At 42.5% G+C, this 16,987-nt stretch overlaps 1 protein-coding gene across 2 annotated transcripts in view; it reads right to left on the bottom strand.

Annotated features, from left to right (window-relative positions):
- UNC5C (unc-5 netrin receptor C) overlaps positions 1 to 16,987 on the bottom strand; it is a 368,989-nt gene that overhangs the window by 41,140 nt on the left and 310,862 nt on the right. The window contains exons 8-10 of one of the 2 annotated variants that reach the window (XM_048509243.1): positions 5,440 to 5,496; positions 2,007 to 2,198; positions 388 to 732 (exon numbers count right to left, since the gene is read on the bottom strand). In XM_048509243.1, coding sequence (XP_048365200.1) covers positions 388 to 732; positions 2,007 to 2,198; positions 5,440 to 5,496 — 594 coding nt within the window. The remainder of the gene's footprint in view (positions 1 to 387; positions 733 to 2,006; positions 2,199 to 5,439; positions 5,497 to 16,987) is intronic. The other variant, XM_048509244.1, reaches the window with a different exon arrangement.

The following is a 16,987-nucleotide window of genomic DNA, read 5'->3' as shown; positions in this document are numbered from 1 at the left end:
TCCATGGGAAATCTTCACCAGATGGCTGGCTACATGAAAGATCTCAGCAGCAGCACAAAATGGCAAGCGTGAGCAGTGAAAACAAAAGTAAGAGTCTTCAAAATTACTTGGCGGGAAAAATATGATGGTCCCTGCTGTGCTGCTCTCTGCACAGCAAGCAGTAAATGGTTTGACAACATTTTGGCAAAAAAGAATCCCTAGTTTAGAGTTTTCTAAAAACCCCAGGTTGAGCTGAAATAAAATGTCCTGAGGGTGTTTTGGGAAAAAAGATGTGCAGACGTCCTCCAAAATGCTTTTTTCCTTCATCCTCAGGACATTTTATTAGTGCTGGGCAGAAAGGGCCACTATTAAATCTCTTTCACACAATTACTTGCTGTTGTGATTTACCTGAATTGGGTACAATCAGATGGCCTCCGAGAGAGTTGAAGGTACCAAAAGCAGTACATGATGGGTCTGTTTGCCGAGCAAGACTCTGGTTCTTAATATTTAATGCTTCGTTCTCCAGCAAGGACTGAGTGATCTGTGGCGAGAGTTTGGATGAGAAGTCGGACAGGTCGTCCTGTGGGGTGACTGCCCCCGAATTGTTGTACACCTTGATCTTCAAGTTGGGCAGCGGATCAAGAATGGGAGAGTTGGTCATGGGGATTTTATCAGACACGTCATGCAGGGCGTATACAGGCCCTCTATACATGGCGGCAGCAGATGTGAGGTCCGGAGGTACAGCGAGGAGGTCTGTGTTCAAATTAAAAGACAAAACATAAATGTTATTACACATGGCTCTGCTCTCATTTGAAACAATTCCTTTGGATAAATTAAAAAAAATAGTTTTGTCTTTGAAACCTGGAGGCCAGGATTGGATAGGACCTTTAAAAACATTTTGTAAGATTAGCCCTTTTGACAGTATGAATGACATATAAGAGTTGAACATATACTGGCATGCCCATGTGGCAAATCACTTCACCACACCCATGCCATCAGTGTGGCCCTTTCTGCATGGGCGGGCAAGCAGGGGTGCACTGGCATACTTGCAGTTGGTGCATCCCCCCGGGGCCATTCGCACACTGATCTGCGAATGGCCCCGGTGCCTCAGCTGCCCACGAGGCCGCCTTTGCATGGGGTCCACTACTTTTTCTCCCTCTTACCTCTTCTCAGCTGCCATCACAGTACAGAGGCCAGGGGACATGCCCCTGTGGCCATGGCAATGCCTCCAGGGACGAAGACCAGGAGGTGTGTCCCCTGGCCTCTGTACAGCAACGGCAGCCAAGAAGAGGTAAGGGGGGGGGGGGAGCAGCGCAGGGAAAATGCCACCTTCCACTTGGTGCCGTTTGCATGGCAGCAGGTGGAAGACACTGCTTTCCAAAAAACGTATGTCGGGAGTGATTTGATTGTGTGTTCCTACATGGCAGTGGGTTGGACTTTATGGCCCTTGTGGTCTCTTCCAACTTTATGATTCTAAGCTAAGTCAAAAAGCAGAAAGGATGTGGATACAAAAGTGGGGGGGAATTCCCCTTCAGGGAGCTTTCAATTTATGTTGGTTCGGAAGTGAGACAGCTGATTAGGTAGCGTGTAAATAGATGCTCACATGTGGTCCACATACATTTTAAGAGGAAGATCAGTTCCTGGCATCTCCATTTGAAAGATTTCAGGATATAGTTGTTGGGAAATACCTCTGCCTACCTGGAGATGTGCTGCCATCGGAATAGACAATGTTAGGCTTGGAGGACCAATGACTCAGAATAAATGAGCTGTGTAAACTGTCAGCAATTGGTGCACACCTTTTTTCTATACTTTCCCTCTATCCTTTGGATTTATTGCTTTCAAATATTTTAGTGGTTCTCTTCAGCACAAATTTCAGCACTTCTTTCCAGGAAACAAATTAATACATTTATTTTGCTTCCTTATGAAGTTCTCCATTCAGGAGACATAACTGAAATGACCTTGGAGAGGGCACTCTTTGATTCTTGTGCCTGCATTTGGTTACTGTAAAACGATGAAGCAAAACCCACCTTGTCTTGCAGCTTTGATATTAACTGGCTGGAATCCACCATTTAGAGCAGAGGAGTCTATAATGTCTGACTCAAAGTCCCGGTGGTTCTTCCGATAGATGAACAAAGCGACAATCACAGAAATAGCGAGGCATACGATCACCGCAATCACAATCCCAACATAAAGAGCTACGTCGTCTGAATCAGGAGCAGCTGGAAAAAGAGAATTGGGGAAGGGTGTGAAAGTATGAAACATTTAGTATGGTAAATAATCTCAAGAATTTTCACAAATATTCTCCCACATTGCTATCACTAAGTTCATAATTATTTAATAGCTAATTTAAAATTCATTTCAAATACTCTGTAAGAGGGCTGTACCCTAGTTTGGAAAAAAAAGTATTTTTACTTTTCTCCCAGTCATTTTCAGAACAAAATCTTTATCTATGGGCGTTTCCACACTCACCAGGTTCCCCCGTATGCCGCGCGCTGCTCTCCGCGCACGGCATCCCTGGCACGCGCCTGGGCGTCCCCATGACATCATCAAAAGGCGCCGTTTTCTCCAGCGCCAGGGATGCCGCACGCTGAGGGAATGCGACAGCGGCAGCGTCGGGGCGGCTGTGCTGTTGCCGCTCCTGTCGTGGGGAATGCCGGGGGACTCTCCTCAAGTAGCGCGGGGCTTAAGGTAAGTGGGGAAAGGCCCTATGTGTCTTTCTTTTACAGAGGCAGCACAACATCCTGTTGATAGCCAGTGAATCAAAGAAAGTTTAGTCAAAAGAGGAATTAATTTACAGTAGTTTATTGTAAGATGATTAATGCTAATTTTGCAGGGCCTCTGATTACAAAATACTTCTTCTTTTACCTCCTTTTTCCACATTGCATGCTTTACTTTTTTAAAAAATCAAATAAATCTTCAACTAAACAAACTGGAAACCTGCTAAGTTTGTATGTGAACTGAGTTTGCATACTACTGATGGGAAGTATTTCAATTGATAAAGTTACATGACCTGAAATGTACTTAAAAAGTGATAATTGTGTGCCAATTATCCTCAAATTTCTAGTTTGATACTCCCTGAGCTCACTTGTATGAGTAAGAGTTCTCTGCATACACATGCAGAGTTCTCCTGTTAATAATGGCTTGCACATTTATTTCAATCAATAGGAAGAAAAGTTTGGATTTAAACCCTGCTTTTCTGTTCTGTAGGGAGTCTCAACATGGCTTACCAACTCCTTCCTCTCCCCACAACAGACACCTTGTGAGGTAGGTGGTGCTTAGAGAGTTCGGAGAGAATGGTGACTAGCTCACGGTCACCCAGCAGGTTTCATTTGTAGGAGCAGGGAAACAAATCGAGTTCACCAGAGTCTGCTGCTCATGTCAAGGAGTGGGGTATCAAACCTGGTTCACCAGATTAGATTCTACTGCTCCTAACCACTACACTACACTGGCTCTCTAGAGAGTTCTGCAGCCTATGAAGTGATACGCAGAACTGGGAAAACCTGGAAGTGATGTCAGTTCCTCTCCAAGAATTGTTGGAAACTCTATTGTTTTACCACAGATTTTCAGCAATGCCTAGAGTAGAGTGCCACCACTTCCAGTTTTCTCCCAGAAGTGACATCATACTGTTCACTGATGCCTCCCCCCAGGTGTCTTACTCCCCAGGCTCCCACCAGTTGCCCACTGACTGGCAACCCTAGACAGGGAATTCATTTGGATTGAGACCATGACATTGGGTGAGGTAGAGAGATTATCTCACATTCTCACATCCTTCTTTCAGTGCAAGTTAGGTACAATGATACCAAGGCAGAAGATACCAAGTTAGGTACAATGATACCAAGGCAGAAGCTGTGGCTATGCTAAACTCTGCGGCTTCGTGTTGATGTGTTTGGGGCTGTGTAGGGATGGGTGGAGGAAGGGGAAAGTGAGGATAAGGTATGAGTCTGAAATTGTGTGCATCGAGGAATGCTACTGTAAATTTTGTTGTGCGTGCACAATGACAATAAAATGCTTATGCTTATATACCTGTGTAACAAAATCTCATTTAAGTGGTGCAGCTACCTGTGCAAAGCTGCAATTAGCCAGGGTTCTATAGCACATGCGGCCCTGACGTGTTGTACATGTAACGTTGTACATATAGAGCATTGCAAAGGGCAGCAGCTCATGTTAAACAAGATGGTGGATGTGACTAAAGTTGCATGGTAAGTTCTTCTAGTTTCCTAGCATCACATTTAAATGAGGCACAAATCAGCCATCTGGAGGTGAGTTCAAAGAATTTGCAGCTTGCCAGTCTTCAAGATTTTCTAAACAAATGCCCAGGGAAAGAAATAGGTTTAGAAAGCCTTGATGCAACATAGGGATAGAAATGGCAACCCATTCCCTTGTGTCAAAAATTTAAGACAGAACAGATAGGAAAAGACAAACATGCAGATCAAAAGAAAATGTCAACATGCCTGAAATACAATAGTTGGAGAATGAGGGAGTTTAAAAGGACCATACTGACAAAGCAGAATTATACTTAGCATTTATATAGCATTTAATTCTCCAAATCCTTCAAATACATTAGTAATCCTGACACAATCTCATCAATGAGGCAGGGTTTAATCCTGTGATATAGTGGTTTGCCTTACAGCTGAAACTGTGGTTCAGGTGAGCCCTTCCCATTTGGCTCCACTGGCCATTAAGCTATACTACTTCTAAGAATCCAGTAGAGACAAGAATACTACACATTTCTGATAGCTTGCCAGATTTTGATATCATTCTCCTGAAGGTGTAAGATCAATTTTTGAGTATTTTTGCTATCTGCTTGTAACATGTCTCCCGTACTAATCCCGTACTAACTCCCATATATCTTCAGCCACTCATCCCACAAGAGACTGTCCAAAAAAAATTGAATACACGTAAGAAATGTGATACAGACAAGTCTGTCATCATTTTCTATTCTATGGTGTTATATTCTTTCAGAATAAGGACACTCTTGAAGATAATTTTCATGTTTTTTATCTTTGTTATCCTGATGTTTAGGTGGTCAGGTAAGAACTGAGAGAGATTCAAGAGGGCATCATCTAGCCCAAATTTGTAAATGACATCATCTATTTTATCTGAGGCTGTCAGTAGCCTTCTCAGACAATAGTCAAATCAGTTGAAAGCTGATCTCGCTACTTCTTTTCCAGCATTAAAATCAAATCCCTGCAATCATTTTAACTGCTTCCCGATTAACTTCTTTGGCTGATGATGGAATGCTATTTCTCTTTTCCATTTCTTGCTTGCCTGGTCCTTTCCCCTTGCCTCCATTATTTACACTTCTATGCCTAGTATATCAGCCTGTACTTTCCTTTAAATTAAAGCAAGCAAAAGAGAACTCTCTTTGGATTTAGCACTCATTGCCCATGTGAATGAGCGGAAAGTAAATCTTGGAGCAGGAAATTAGTATCCAAGAACATAATATCAAACGAGACTTACAAGAAAATCCATATTCATTCTGGGTTCTCTGTTCAGTTGAAATAGGATAAATGAAACCTTTAAAAGAAAAAAAAAGATGGGAACAAAATCAAAATTAACAAAGGGAACTTTAAAACAACACACACACACATACACACACATGAAGAATGACTCAGTTTTTTTCCAAAAAAAGAAAGAAAGACAAAGGAAAATAAACCCATGGTACTTTAAAATTTGGATTCAGCACACTCTTATAATTTTGCATCTTCTTCCGCTCAGGAGCCTCACTAAGAATTAATAAGTAGGCAGATTGAATTTCAGAGCGAAAAAATCGGTCTCGAGTCACTAACTTTGGAGTGCTTAAAGTCTTTCTTTTATAGAGCATAAACTCTAATGGATCTAATTTATTTCAGACATCAAGGGTCATTAGCATATGGAAAGTCTTCTTTCCCCCAATACTTGCCATATGCTTTAATTCCCAGGACATGTTTGGTGGGGCTCTAAACAGTTTTTTTTTAAATTTAATCATAGTAGCTTGCTGCTGAACTAATAGAACCGAAAGAGACTTGCTGTTAATGGTCAGAGGTTAAATACCCATTTACTGGGAGCTCAGCCCATGCAAAAGCCTCACACCCCTGTCCTCTTTTTATCCTAGATTTCCGGGGAATGGCTATAATCATTCCTTTAATAGAAATCCAATAGGAATTCTTCAGGGAAGATGCAATTTGCCAGATAGCTGGAAATGGAATGTGTTCCATTTGAGATCATTAGGAAATCAATAGGAGCCTTGAGATCATATACTAAATTATTTTACATTTTGAAAGCACTCTGTAATGTTGACAAAATCATAGCATTATTCACATTTTTTTTCTGATATAAATAGACAAACAGAAAAGAAAGTTGACTCTGTCTTCCTTGTTTCCAGTGATATTGCAGTGCTTCAGTATTTTCTTGTCTAGGCAACGTGCCCTGAAAATCCTGTGATAAGAGACAAGTTTTCTTTTCTTTGTGCCAACAGAGACACTGGGTTAGATCCAATGACTCCCATTCCCTAATGAGAAGACTTCCTTCAGATGATGAAGGTTCCTTATTTAGCAAAAGGGAGTTGCTGGATCCAACGAATTTTGGCTAAAACTTTTATTTTCCTTAATTGAAAATATTTGAAAAAGTTTAAACCCTAAAAATCTTCTTGGTCTCTATGGTCCTACTGAATTAAAATCCAGCTCTCCTACTGCAGATTTACACAGTTACCCTCTGAAACTCTTTTAAGTGGAAATAAGTTTCTCTCAAATCAGTTAGACTTAGATGTTGTGGGTTTTCCACGTTGTATGGCTGTGTTCCAGTAGTATTTTCTCCTGATGCATCTGTGCCTGGCATCTTCATCTGAAGATGCCAGCCACAGATTCAGGCAAAGTGTCAGGAGAAAATACTACTGGAACACGGCCATACAACCTGGAAAACCCACAACATCCTAGTGATTCCAGCCACGAAAGCCCTTGACAATACAGTTAGACTTGCTTTCAATTTGTTTAGAATCAGGGCCACCAGCATAAGATAATGTGGGTCTCTCTGATTTAAACAGAAAAAAACACTACATTTGAGAACTGAAATGTATGTACTACTTCTGGGCATATTTTTCAGTCTAAGAATACTAGGGATAATGAAGCTTGAAATGAGGGAAACAAGAAACAAATGGAATGGAATGGAATGGAATGAAGAAACACAATATGGAGTAGGCTTATATTGCAAACCTAAGCAATGTTATTCCAGTCTAAGTCCACTGAAATCATGTGAAGCTGTCTTCCACTGAAACAGACCTTTGGTCCATTAAGGTCACTATTGCCTTTTTTCTAACAATTGTTGTTTCTGTGAGATGTCTTGGTGGGACAGCAGGGGATCTTTGAAAAGGCTCTTTCAGTTCTGAGAGAACCAATGCCCAGCTACACAACATGAAAATATGCTTCCACTGTAGAGCTCCCCTATTCCTCCCAAGAAGCCACCACAGCCACAGTTGGAGATTGCTGCTATAATGCCTATGCTCTATTTCTCTCGGGATCTCAACACGGAAGGGTGTTCAGCAGAGCCTCCAACATTATTACACTGACATGCACCACAGCAATTTCCAGCAGCCATCTGGCACATGCTTTGTTTAAAAAAAAAAAGGTCTGGACTCCTCACAGTAGTCTTCTGCAGTATTAGCCCCAAATCAAACAGTACACCAGACTTCATCCTTCAGACACAGGCCCCTTCCGCACAGCAAATAAAAAGTGCTGTGCAAATGGAGTAAATGACACTAGTGTCGCCCTGATCCATTTGCATGGCTGGCCCTCCCGTTGACAGCAAGTGCATTGGCAGGGCCACGAGACTTCGCATGGCAGCGCGGTGGGGTTTTTTTTGTTGGCCACTCATTTCTGCATAGCTATGCAGGAACGCAAACATGTACCCCCACACTGACATCCCAATCCGACCCTGTGTGCCTGCATGGCTACGCAGATGTGAACTGGAATTTTTTTTTAAACCAAGAGTGGCCAAAGCAGAAGCACCTCCTGCCCGGCTGTTTGCTCGGCGCCGGTTGCAGAGCGTCATTTTTTTGAAAGAATCGCTAGTTTATCAATTCACCAATACGCCATTTGGGGGGAAATAGAGCGTTGAAGCATTGAAGCAACAGTGGCTGTGTGAAGTTCTCTCTCAAAACGGTGTTTTTACCACCCTTAAACAACTGTTTTTGGCCCGTGCAGAAGGGGTCTTAGCCAGGAATGAATAATATGTTGCTGCTGGAAAGCAAGGCAAATGGAAGAAGGGGTATGGCACCTGATCCTTGTGTTGCCTTTAAGTTAGTATTATTTATGTATTTATGACATATATGCATTTTTATGACACGTTTATTACACATTGTGTATTTATGAAACATATCCCATGTTTCTTCCATCATAGAACTCAAGGCAGCATAAGTATAATTAATTTAAAAGATTAGTTTAGACTATGGCTTTGTTCAGACCATGCTTTCATAACTATTAATCAATTAGAGGTCAACACAGAGTCTGTGTACTTGGAAACTGGGGTGTGCCCATGACTACAGACTGATTTGTGATAGCTGAATTTGTCTCTATACACTTCAGGACTAAGAACACAATGTGGTCTTGCCACGATCACATGCCTTGACTTTGGTATGATTTACTACTTGTAGTATAGAAACTATGGTCTGTGAAGTCCTGTTCAGATTCCTGTGCATGTCGATGTTGGACCAGTAGTGAATTGGATAAAGTCTTTACATTTTCTGTGGTGTCAGTTGACACACTTGGTTGACATCTATCAAACTCTTGATTAATGAACTTTTGAGACATGCAGTGATGTATGCGATGTGTGAACCAGCCTAGAAGCTCAATTTAGGGTGTTGATAGGTTGTCCACTGCATTATTTTTTCCCCATATGACTCCCTTCCACATGATTTATCCATTCCTCTACTACAAGAACAGTATGGGATAAAACTGTGAGGAAATAGCTCAGAAGTCACTACCAGTCAGTGCAAATCACGCAGCCTTGTGTGGATCAGAAAACTCAGTCAACAAAACTCACTCAACACAAAATCAACACTCAACCAACTCAATCAACAAAACCAAAACCAACACTCCACCGTATCAATGAAAACAGATATTCTGGAATATGCTAAACTGAATCTAGCATATTTCTGAAGTTGTTTCTACTTCAGAATTTTTATAATTGTAATTGCAATGGATGTGCCAAGGAAAGGAGTTGGGAATATAGTTTATGATTGCTGTTTTCCCATTACAAGCGCCCGGGAATCTCTTTAGAAGGTTGGTGTCCCCCACCCTTTCTTTCATACTTGTCTGTCTGATCTTTCCTATAATAAGAAAGGACATTTTCTTCAGATAATGAAGCAAATCTGCTGAGATTAGTACCTGCAATAATGAAAAATGACTTTTCTTCCAGCTTCAAAGTGAAAGCGGTGTAAAGCAGGGATTTGTTCTTCCCCTTCCTTGATCTGTTTTGCCTGCAGTATCAGTACGGCTGCATGGCAAGTACCAGAGGGACTTCGGCTATCACCCCCCCCATTTCTTCGTTAGGATATGAATGTTGGGGAAGGTGCTGCTGAATTTGATTCCACAATCCTTGCTGGTACTGAAGATCTGTGCTTGAGCAGCTGGTGTCACAGTTGGTAACTTACTTTGAGAAAAATAATTAATTTAAGCTGCCCCAAGTGGCTTTGGATGAAACAAGAAAAATATTTTCAAAGGTCCTACTGGCGCTTGTTGCGATTCCTTGTGTGTTTACTGCTGGAATGGTTACAGCACCACTAGTCCAACACCTAGTTACTCCCTTGCATTTAAATGAACATCTTGAGTGATTTAGAGCGATGGAAATTAACAATTCCAGTTTTTTTTGTGGGGAGGAAATTAGGGCATCCTTAGAGTCAAGATTTATTAAGACTTCCACAACCAATTATGTTTTCCCTGAACTGACAATCAGAAAGTCCCATGAGGCAGACTAGGAAGCTGCAGTCAAAGCTCTGCTGATGACCTCAGTTTGATTCCAGTTTCAGGTAGCTGGCAAGGTTGACTCAGTCTTCCATCTTTCCAAGGTCAGTAAAATGAGTATCCAAATTGCTGGGGGTAAAGTGCAGATGACCACCCTGTAAACAAAGTCTGCCTAGTAAATGGCACGATGTGGTATCCCATGGCTCAGTAATAACCTGGTACTTGCACAGGGGGACTACCTTTATCTTTAAATTAACACTGGGTTTTGAATTTCAAAAAGGGAGAAAAGCTCTTTTTGGGGGGAGGGGCTTATTTCAGCTTTTCTTCTGCTTCTATGTGCTTCTTCTTATTTCAGCTTTTCTTCTGCTTCTATTGATCACATCAGTGTGATCAAAGCCCGGGGGCAGAGCAAGGAGAAACGGCGCCCAGGACAAGCGTGCGCGCTGTACACCTGCCATGCTCCTGCCATGCCCCAGAACGTTCCTGCCCCAGCATGTGCTGGGGCATCCTGTCCCCTGTCCCGTTGGTGCTACGCCACTGTCAAAGCCTGAAACAAACTGTAGTTTTCTTGATCACATTGATCACATTTCCCAAAATCTTTCAATGAATTCTGACTCTCACAAGGCAAGGCAAGCAAGGCCCAGTTAGTCTATGGTCTTTTCTACAGAGCAGATCTGAAGCATAACAAAAGTAGATCAAGAGCTAGCAATAAAATCCCATAAGATCAAAGCAGGGTAAGAATCAGAGTTTCCAGATCTCCTGCTATAACAGGATACATTACACCCCCACCCACCCTTGCTGTCCTGAGCATAGGGTTGCCAGTCTCTCAGAACATTCACTGATCACCAGACAACAGTTCCATGGATAAAACAGATGCGTTGTAGGGTGGTCTGTACAATTTTACACACCGTTGAGATCTCTCCCCTCCAAACCTTGTCCTCTCCAGATTCCATCTCTGAAATTCTCAACCTAGAGTTGAGACAACTACCTGTGCAGCACCAGGAACAGTACAAGGGGGAATGCCATCACAGGATGTAACACTCTAACAATCCTCCAAAACTCTAGAGATTTGGGAAACTGCCAGAAAATTATCTGGGCTTTCTGCTTGGAGGTTAGAAAAAAGACAAGCAGACAACCAACAAAGCAAACAACATTGGGTCTGTTATGAACATCTGGTGGACAGTGGTGGGATTAAAATAATTTAACAACTGGTTCTGGTGGTGGGATTCAAATAATTTAACAACTGTATTGTCGAAGGCTTTCACGGCCGGAATCACTGGGGTGCTGTGTGGTTTCCGGGCTGTATGGCCGTGTTCTAGCAGCATTCTCTCCTGACGTTTTGCCTGCATCTGTGGCTGGCATCTTCAGAGGATCTGATCATGAAGATGCCAGCCACAGATGCAGGCGAAATGTCAGGACAGAATGCTGCTAGAACACGGCCATATAGCCTGGAAACCACACAGCACCCCAATTTAACAACTGGTTGTTTACAAGCACCGGTTCTGCCGAAGTGGTGCAAACTTGTTGAATCCCACCATTGCTGGTAGACTACCATTGTTTGTTGTGATCACTCTAGAGTAATAGCTTTCAGCTATACTGAAGCTCAACAAAGTTTTTAAATTTGGAAAATGCTAAACTATTTTCTTTGGATGTTCAGAATGTCAGAAATGTCAGGGAACGTTCCTTTTCCCGGGAGCAAACTTTGTCCAACAACTCTTTAAACAGCTGACCTGCCCTTGCAAGCTTGTAATAAACAATTTTTCTTCAGCACTTTGTTGAACACTTTGCAGTCCTGCTTTACAAACTAGAATGAAGCAACTTGTTTTTCTTTCATCCCTTGAGGTTTTTTTCCCTCCTTTATCTGAAAACTAAAGCATGACTCCAAAGGAAAGCAACATGCTGATGTTTAATTGGAATATTAAATAGCTGCACCTCTTCAGTTATGAAGCTGGTTATTAAGAAGTTTGAGTTTGCAGAGTGAGATACAAGAAAAATGAGTTTTGGCTGGAACTCAGGTTATGTATGGAAAAATTCCTCCTTGGGCTGCGGAAAGATGGAATGCAGAATGCTTTCTAGGTAACTCCTGTGGTTCTTTTATTAAAATGATACATTCCTTTTTTGTTAGATTTATGTGGCAGAGTCACTGCTATTCATTTTAAGAGTCTGTCTAGGGAACCAGAACCTGAGCTGGTTAATCTTTAATTCAGCATAGACAAATTTCAATAAATCAAGACATAAAGTGCACTGGCTACCTTTAGTAGACCCATATGAATCTTTCACACTTTATCTTACTGTAGGACAGCTACTGCTATTACTTATGGCCAGTGTTGTGTTGGTATTTTTAAACATTTTGTTGCACTGGCTTAAAATCCCAGTAGGACAATTTTAATTCTTTTTTCCTCTTTCCGGTTATCCTGACCTAGATAGGCTCCAGCTAGCCTGATCTCGCCAGATCTCAGATGCTAAGAAGGGTTGTCCCTGGTTAGAATTTGGACAGGCAACCTCTAAGGCCTACCAGGGTTGTAAAATGGAGGCAGACAATGGCAAACCACCTCTGGACATCCATTACCTTGAAAACCCTATGAGATTGCAATAATGACTTGACAACACACATACTGGTTTCCAGGATTGGGTAGGACACCACTCCCCATTCCCACTCACCTCCTCGAGACCCCCAGTTGGAGCCTCCACGAAGGATCCAATGTACCAGTTGAGCCTGGCAGCTCTGCCCTGCAACCCAGCTGGCCTTGGGGGCACACCCATGAGGTGTGCCAGGGTTGGATCCTTCCTTGTGCCTCAGCTGGCCATTGGAGGCATACACATGAGGTGCAGCACTATTGGCTCATTCTCTGCAGCTCAACAGGGGGCCAGGCTCCTTGTGAACGTTGGTATTTTTTTTAAAAAAAGGCAAAGTAGCAGCCATACAACTGACTCAGCAGACCTCCATGGCAGGGGCCCAAATGGGAGACAGCGTGAAATGCCTCAAGGGGCTGACTGCCCTGGGCAGAAGGTGATGAAGCATGCAAAGACACTGAGGGCCTATTTCAATCTTTGCAATCCCAGGCCAAGGAAGAAGTAGTCTGCCCTGTTCCTTTGCCAAAGCCTGCTGAGACAGTGGGCCAGAGGAAAACCTTACAGAGCACCTGTAAGGTTGGAAAAGAAAAGAAAGATCTGGGTAAGCTCAACTCTCTGCCCTCTGCATCTGAAGCTGACCTGCAGCCCAAGAACCCCTTCTCGGTGGGAAACTGGAAGAGAAGAGATAGCTGTATACTGCTCTTGACTGCTTGGGAGAAAGTTGGTATTTTTAAAAAAAGTCTGTGACTTGCATGTATAACTGCCATAACTTGTGTTTTGTGGTACTCCTTAAATTCATAATTGCAAAATCATCAATCTGTATTTCCCCCTTCAACTCTAGGATACAAGAGAATGGTCTATGGCATATTTTTTTTCTTTACAGACCAAACAACTCCCAAGTCAAACCCGAACAAGATTATTCAACTACTTTTACAGCCAGGTTATTTTCTGCTCTATGGAAAGTCTCGCAGGTTTGCACTAATGATGTCAGAGGTCAGCACTGACATCAGACATCATAGAGATACATCTCAACCATTTGTCTCCTCTCTGAAAGGCTGATTATTGACAGCTAGAGTTTAAAGTATCGCGCAAGTTTCACCAACCATTTACTCATCTATCGACCCAGACATTTCTTAAGGGAATAATGAAGTCTGACTTCTACACAGTGAAGATGCTTATAAAATCAATTGAGAAATTTTGAAATCGACAGGTAATTTGCCCACATTTTCAGCCGAAACTTGGGTCCCTCCTCTTACCCCCGAAAGTTAAATAAAACCAAATGTCAAGCTGCTTTGGTCTTCAAATAATTGACGTCAAATACATTTTGAAAATAATGTCAAACTCTTGGAGGCAGTGTAACTCAAAAATTCCATAATCCCCCCAAAGGTTGCTTTTCTACAAACTACAAGTTGCACGATATTCTCCAATGAATTCTGGGATGATTAGTCTGGTGAGGTTTTGAAAATTCTTTGTCAAAGATCCTTACCCATTTTACTGAATTATCCAACTATGAGATGTTTTGGAGGCAGTAGCCCCCAGCTAGTGGTAATAGTAGTTAAGAGTGGTGGACTCTTATCTGGAGAACCGGGTTAGATTTCCCCTCCTCCACATGACCAGTTGTCTCCTCCACATGAAGCCAACTAGGTGACCTTGAGCTAGTCACAATTCTCTCAGAACTCTCTCAGCCCCATCTACCTCACAAGGTGTCCGTTGTGTGGAGGGGGAGGAGAGACGATTATAAACCGCTTTGAGTCTTGTTAAAGGTAGAGAAAAGCAGGGTATAAAAACCAGGTATCCTTCCTTGGCAGAGTGGAGTTGGAAGGTTTCTCTGAGGTCCCCGTTACATTCTACAGGGAACTCAGCTTTTCTGGGTTACTCACACCTGTGCCCTGTGTAACAAGTGAGAACTGTAGGTCCTTTTCATTGCCCATGGCACCAAGGTGACCCATTCAGATCATGACAGTTGCACATACAGAGAAGGGGATTCAGTCTTCCTTCTGACACTGTTTTCCAGATCTGAAGTAGTTTGGGGACTCTATTAGGGGCTTTCCCCACTACACAAGGGAGCTAAGGTCGACTCAGTTCCCTTCAGTGGAGGGCGATTCCAGGCTGTCCCCACAGCAACTGAGTTGGCCCCCTGGTACCGAGCTAAGTGGGCGGGATCATCTTGGTGCCTGTTTCGCTCCTTGATCGTGATTGGTGCCTGTGTTACGGCGGGAAATGGGAGCGTTCTTTTTTAAACAGTTTTTACAGTTTACAGTTATATGCGCTTTCTTCCCGTCATGACTCTCCCGTTCTGCGCATGCCACAAAAGCGGCTTGTGATTGGTTGAACGGATGAGGTGTCGTTTCGATGCTTCCCCACTTCGAAGCGGTATCGACCTTGTTCCGGCAAAAAAGTGTAGTGTAGACAAGGATGTTGCAGTTCTGGGGGGGGGAGGGGGAACTGAGACAAAACAATGTTGAGCTCAGTGGCAGTGGGGATTCACTGAGGCGAGCCTAGGTAGAAACCAGTTCAACTCTGTAGGTGGGGAAAGCCCCTATGTGACCCACTGGGGAAACCAACAAGTGTACACTTGTGTTTCTTCAGTGGAACAAATAGTCCTCTGTCCTCCCCCACCCTGTGAATTAAATTAGGCTGAGAGACTGTTACGGTCCCAAGATTACCAGGTAAGTTTCCATAGCAGAGTGGGTAGTCAGTCCTGGCTATAAACAGAACCTACTCAGATGCTCTAACCACTACACCGCAGTCATGATCTGAATCAGGCACCACAAACACAGGAATTGAGGAGAACCTGAAACTCAAGTTAGATTGTTTTAAAGGACACAGGTAGATACTCTGGACTCAATTTATATACTCCATAATGTATAAAGAGGTCTCTGTGTGAAAAAAGATCAGATTAGATTCTGGAGGAAGCAGAAGTCAGACAGGCTATGCTGTGATTTTGTCAAAGTACCTTAGAAGTGAAGTATTTTTTTCTGCCTCTGACAATCTAATGCGAGATACTGGATTTGCTTCCTATTAGGAGGGCTTCTTTGCCTTTAGCTGTATATTTGTAATGTAAATCAAATATTACAACACACTGTAAAATAACAGTTCTCTCTTCTCGAAAGGGAACCAGTTCAGGTAAGGACAGCCTGTTGGTCTGACTTCTATGCTGTCCTGGCTACATGAGTTTTGCTGGAAACAGCATTGAAAGTATACTTCTTCATGTAGACAGCTACTTGCTTGATGTGGTACAGAAAATTTGGTTTGGGCCAGCTTAACCACGCTGGATAAACCTATTATTTTGGGTTTCAGATTTCCTCACAAAGTTAGTACTGGCAAAAATCAGATGTGCATCGTTTCATGCCAACAGCTGAACCTGATGAGAGATATGCTTGGACTTCATGTTCACAAAAATCCCCACTCTTCCAATATGTTAAGTTTTCAGTTTCCCCTGACAAAAGAGGCCCCACAGTTCCCTCAAATGAATAATTCCATTGCCCGTTTCATTTCTGGAGATTCAGTATAGAAATTCAGCAGTCATTAAAGGAAACGAAAGAGATGTAGCCTTTGGAATAAGCTCTCTTAATGCTTCTGACCTACAGCATGTCAACGGATGCTTCTGTTCTCTACACACACATTAGGAATGAATTTCAGGCTGACCGAGGAGTGCAGACTGTAAAGATGAACAAGCAAGCTTAGAACAGACATACGTTGACACAGTCCATTTCCTTTTTGTGATGAAATCTGGTCTTTCAGCACTTTCTATCTAATGTTCAAGAACCAAATGGGAAATGCTAAATGAGAAACGCTACAAGCCCACGTGCAGATGTGCTTTACATTTGGCTGGTTAGATGGTGCATTACACAGACTTCCTTATACATTCAGAGTGCCTGATTTCACATCATTTTAATAAAAGGGCTCATTTCATGCTTGATGCATACGTACACACAGAGAGGATGCTTTAGTGATGATCTCTTGAGAGCTTTGCTTTTTTCCTCATTATTTTTCTTTTAAAAATAAAACAGAACAGAACAGCAACAACAACAAAACCAGAACGAATCCTCTTTCATTCTTATAGGGGCTTGATAGATTTTTTTTATCACATTAACTGAATATAAAATCCATTATAGCCTCCACCTGCTTTTAAAACAAGCACAAGAGGAATTTGCCAGATGCATGTTGCATCACAATGTGCACTGCTGGTTATGCAGGGCATGTCCCAAATATGTACACCACGGAAACTTTGCTACATCACGAAGACATGCAGGTGTTATTACTCAATTAACCATTCTTCTTTCTCAAGAAGCATTCCAAAGGTGAACTCACAGGATTTAATAATCAAATATCCATATACAGAAAGCAGCATTTAAAGAAGAATGTCTAAACACAATGTTCAACATTTGTGGGCCAGCAACCTACACCACTAGAACAAAGAGGGAAATTATCTGCCTTGTTCATGTTACTGGGGGTGGTGAGGTTCCCATGTTATCTTTGGCTGCTTCCACCTTGCT

This window comes from Sphaerodactylus townsendi, linkage group LG10 (genome assembly GCF_021028975.2).
Source record: "Sphaerodactylus townsendi isolate TG3544 linkage group LG10, MPM_Stown_v2.3, whole genome shotgun sequence".
NCBI classification, from domain to species: domain Eukaryota; kingdom Metazoa; phylum Chordata; class Lepidosauria; order Squamata; family Sphaerodactylidae; genus Sphaerodactylus; species Sphaerodactylus townsendi.
This window is presented reverse-complemented; position numbering and strand designations above follow the sequence as displayed.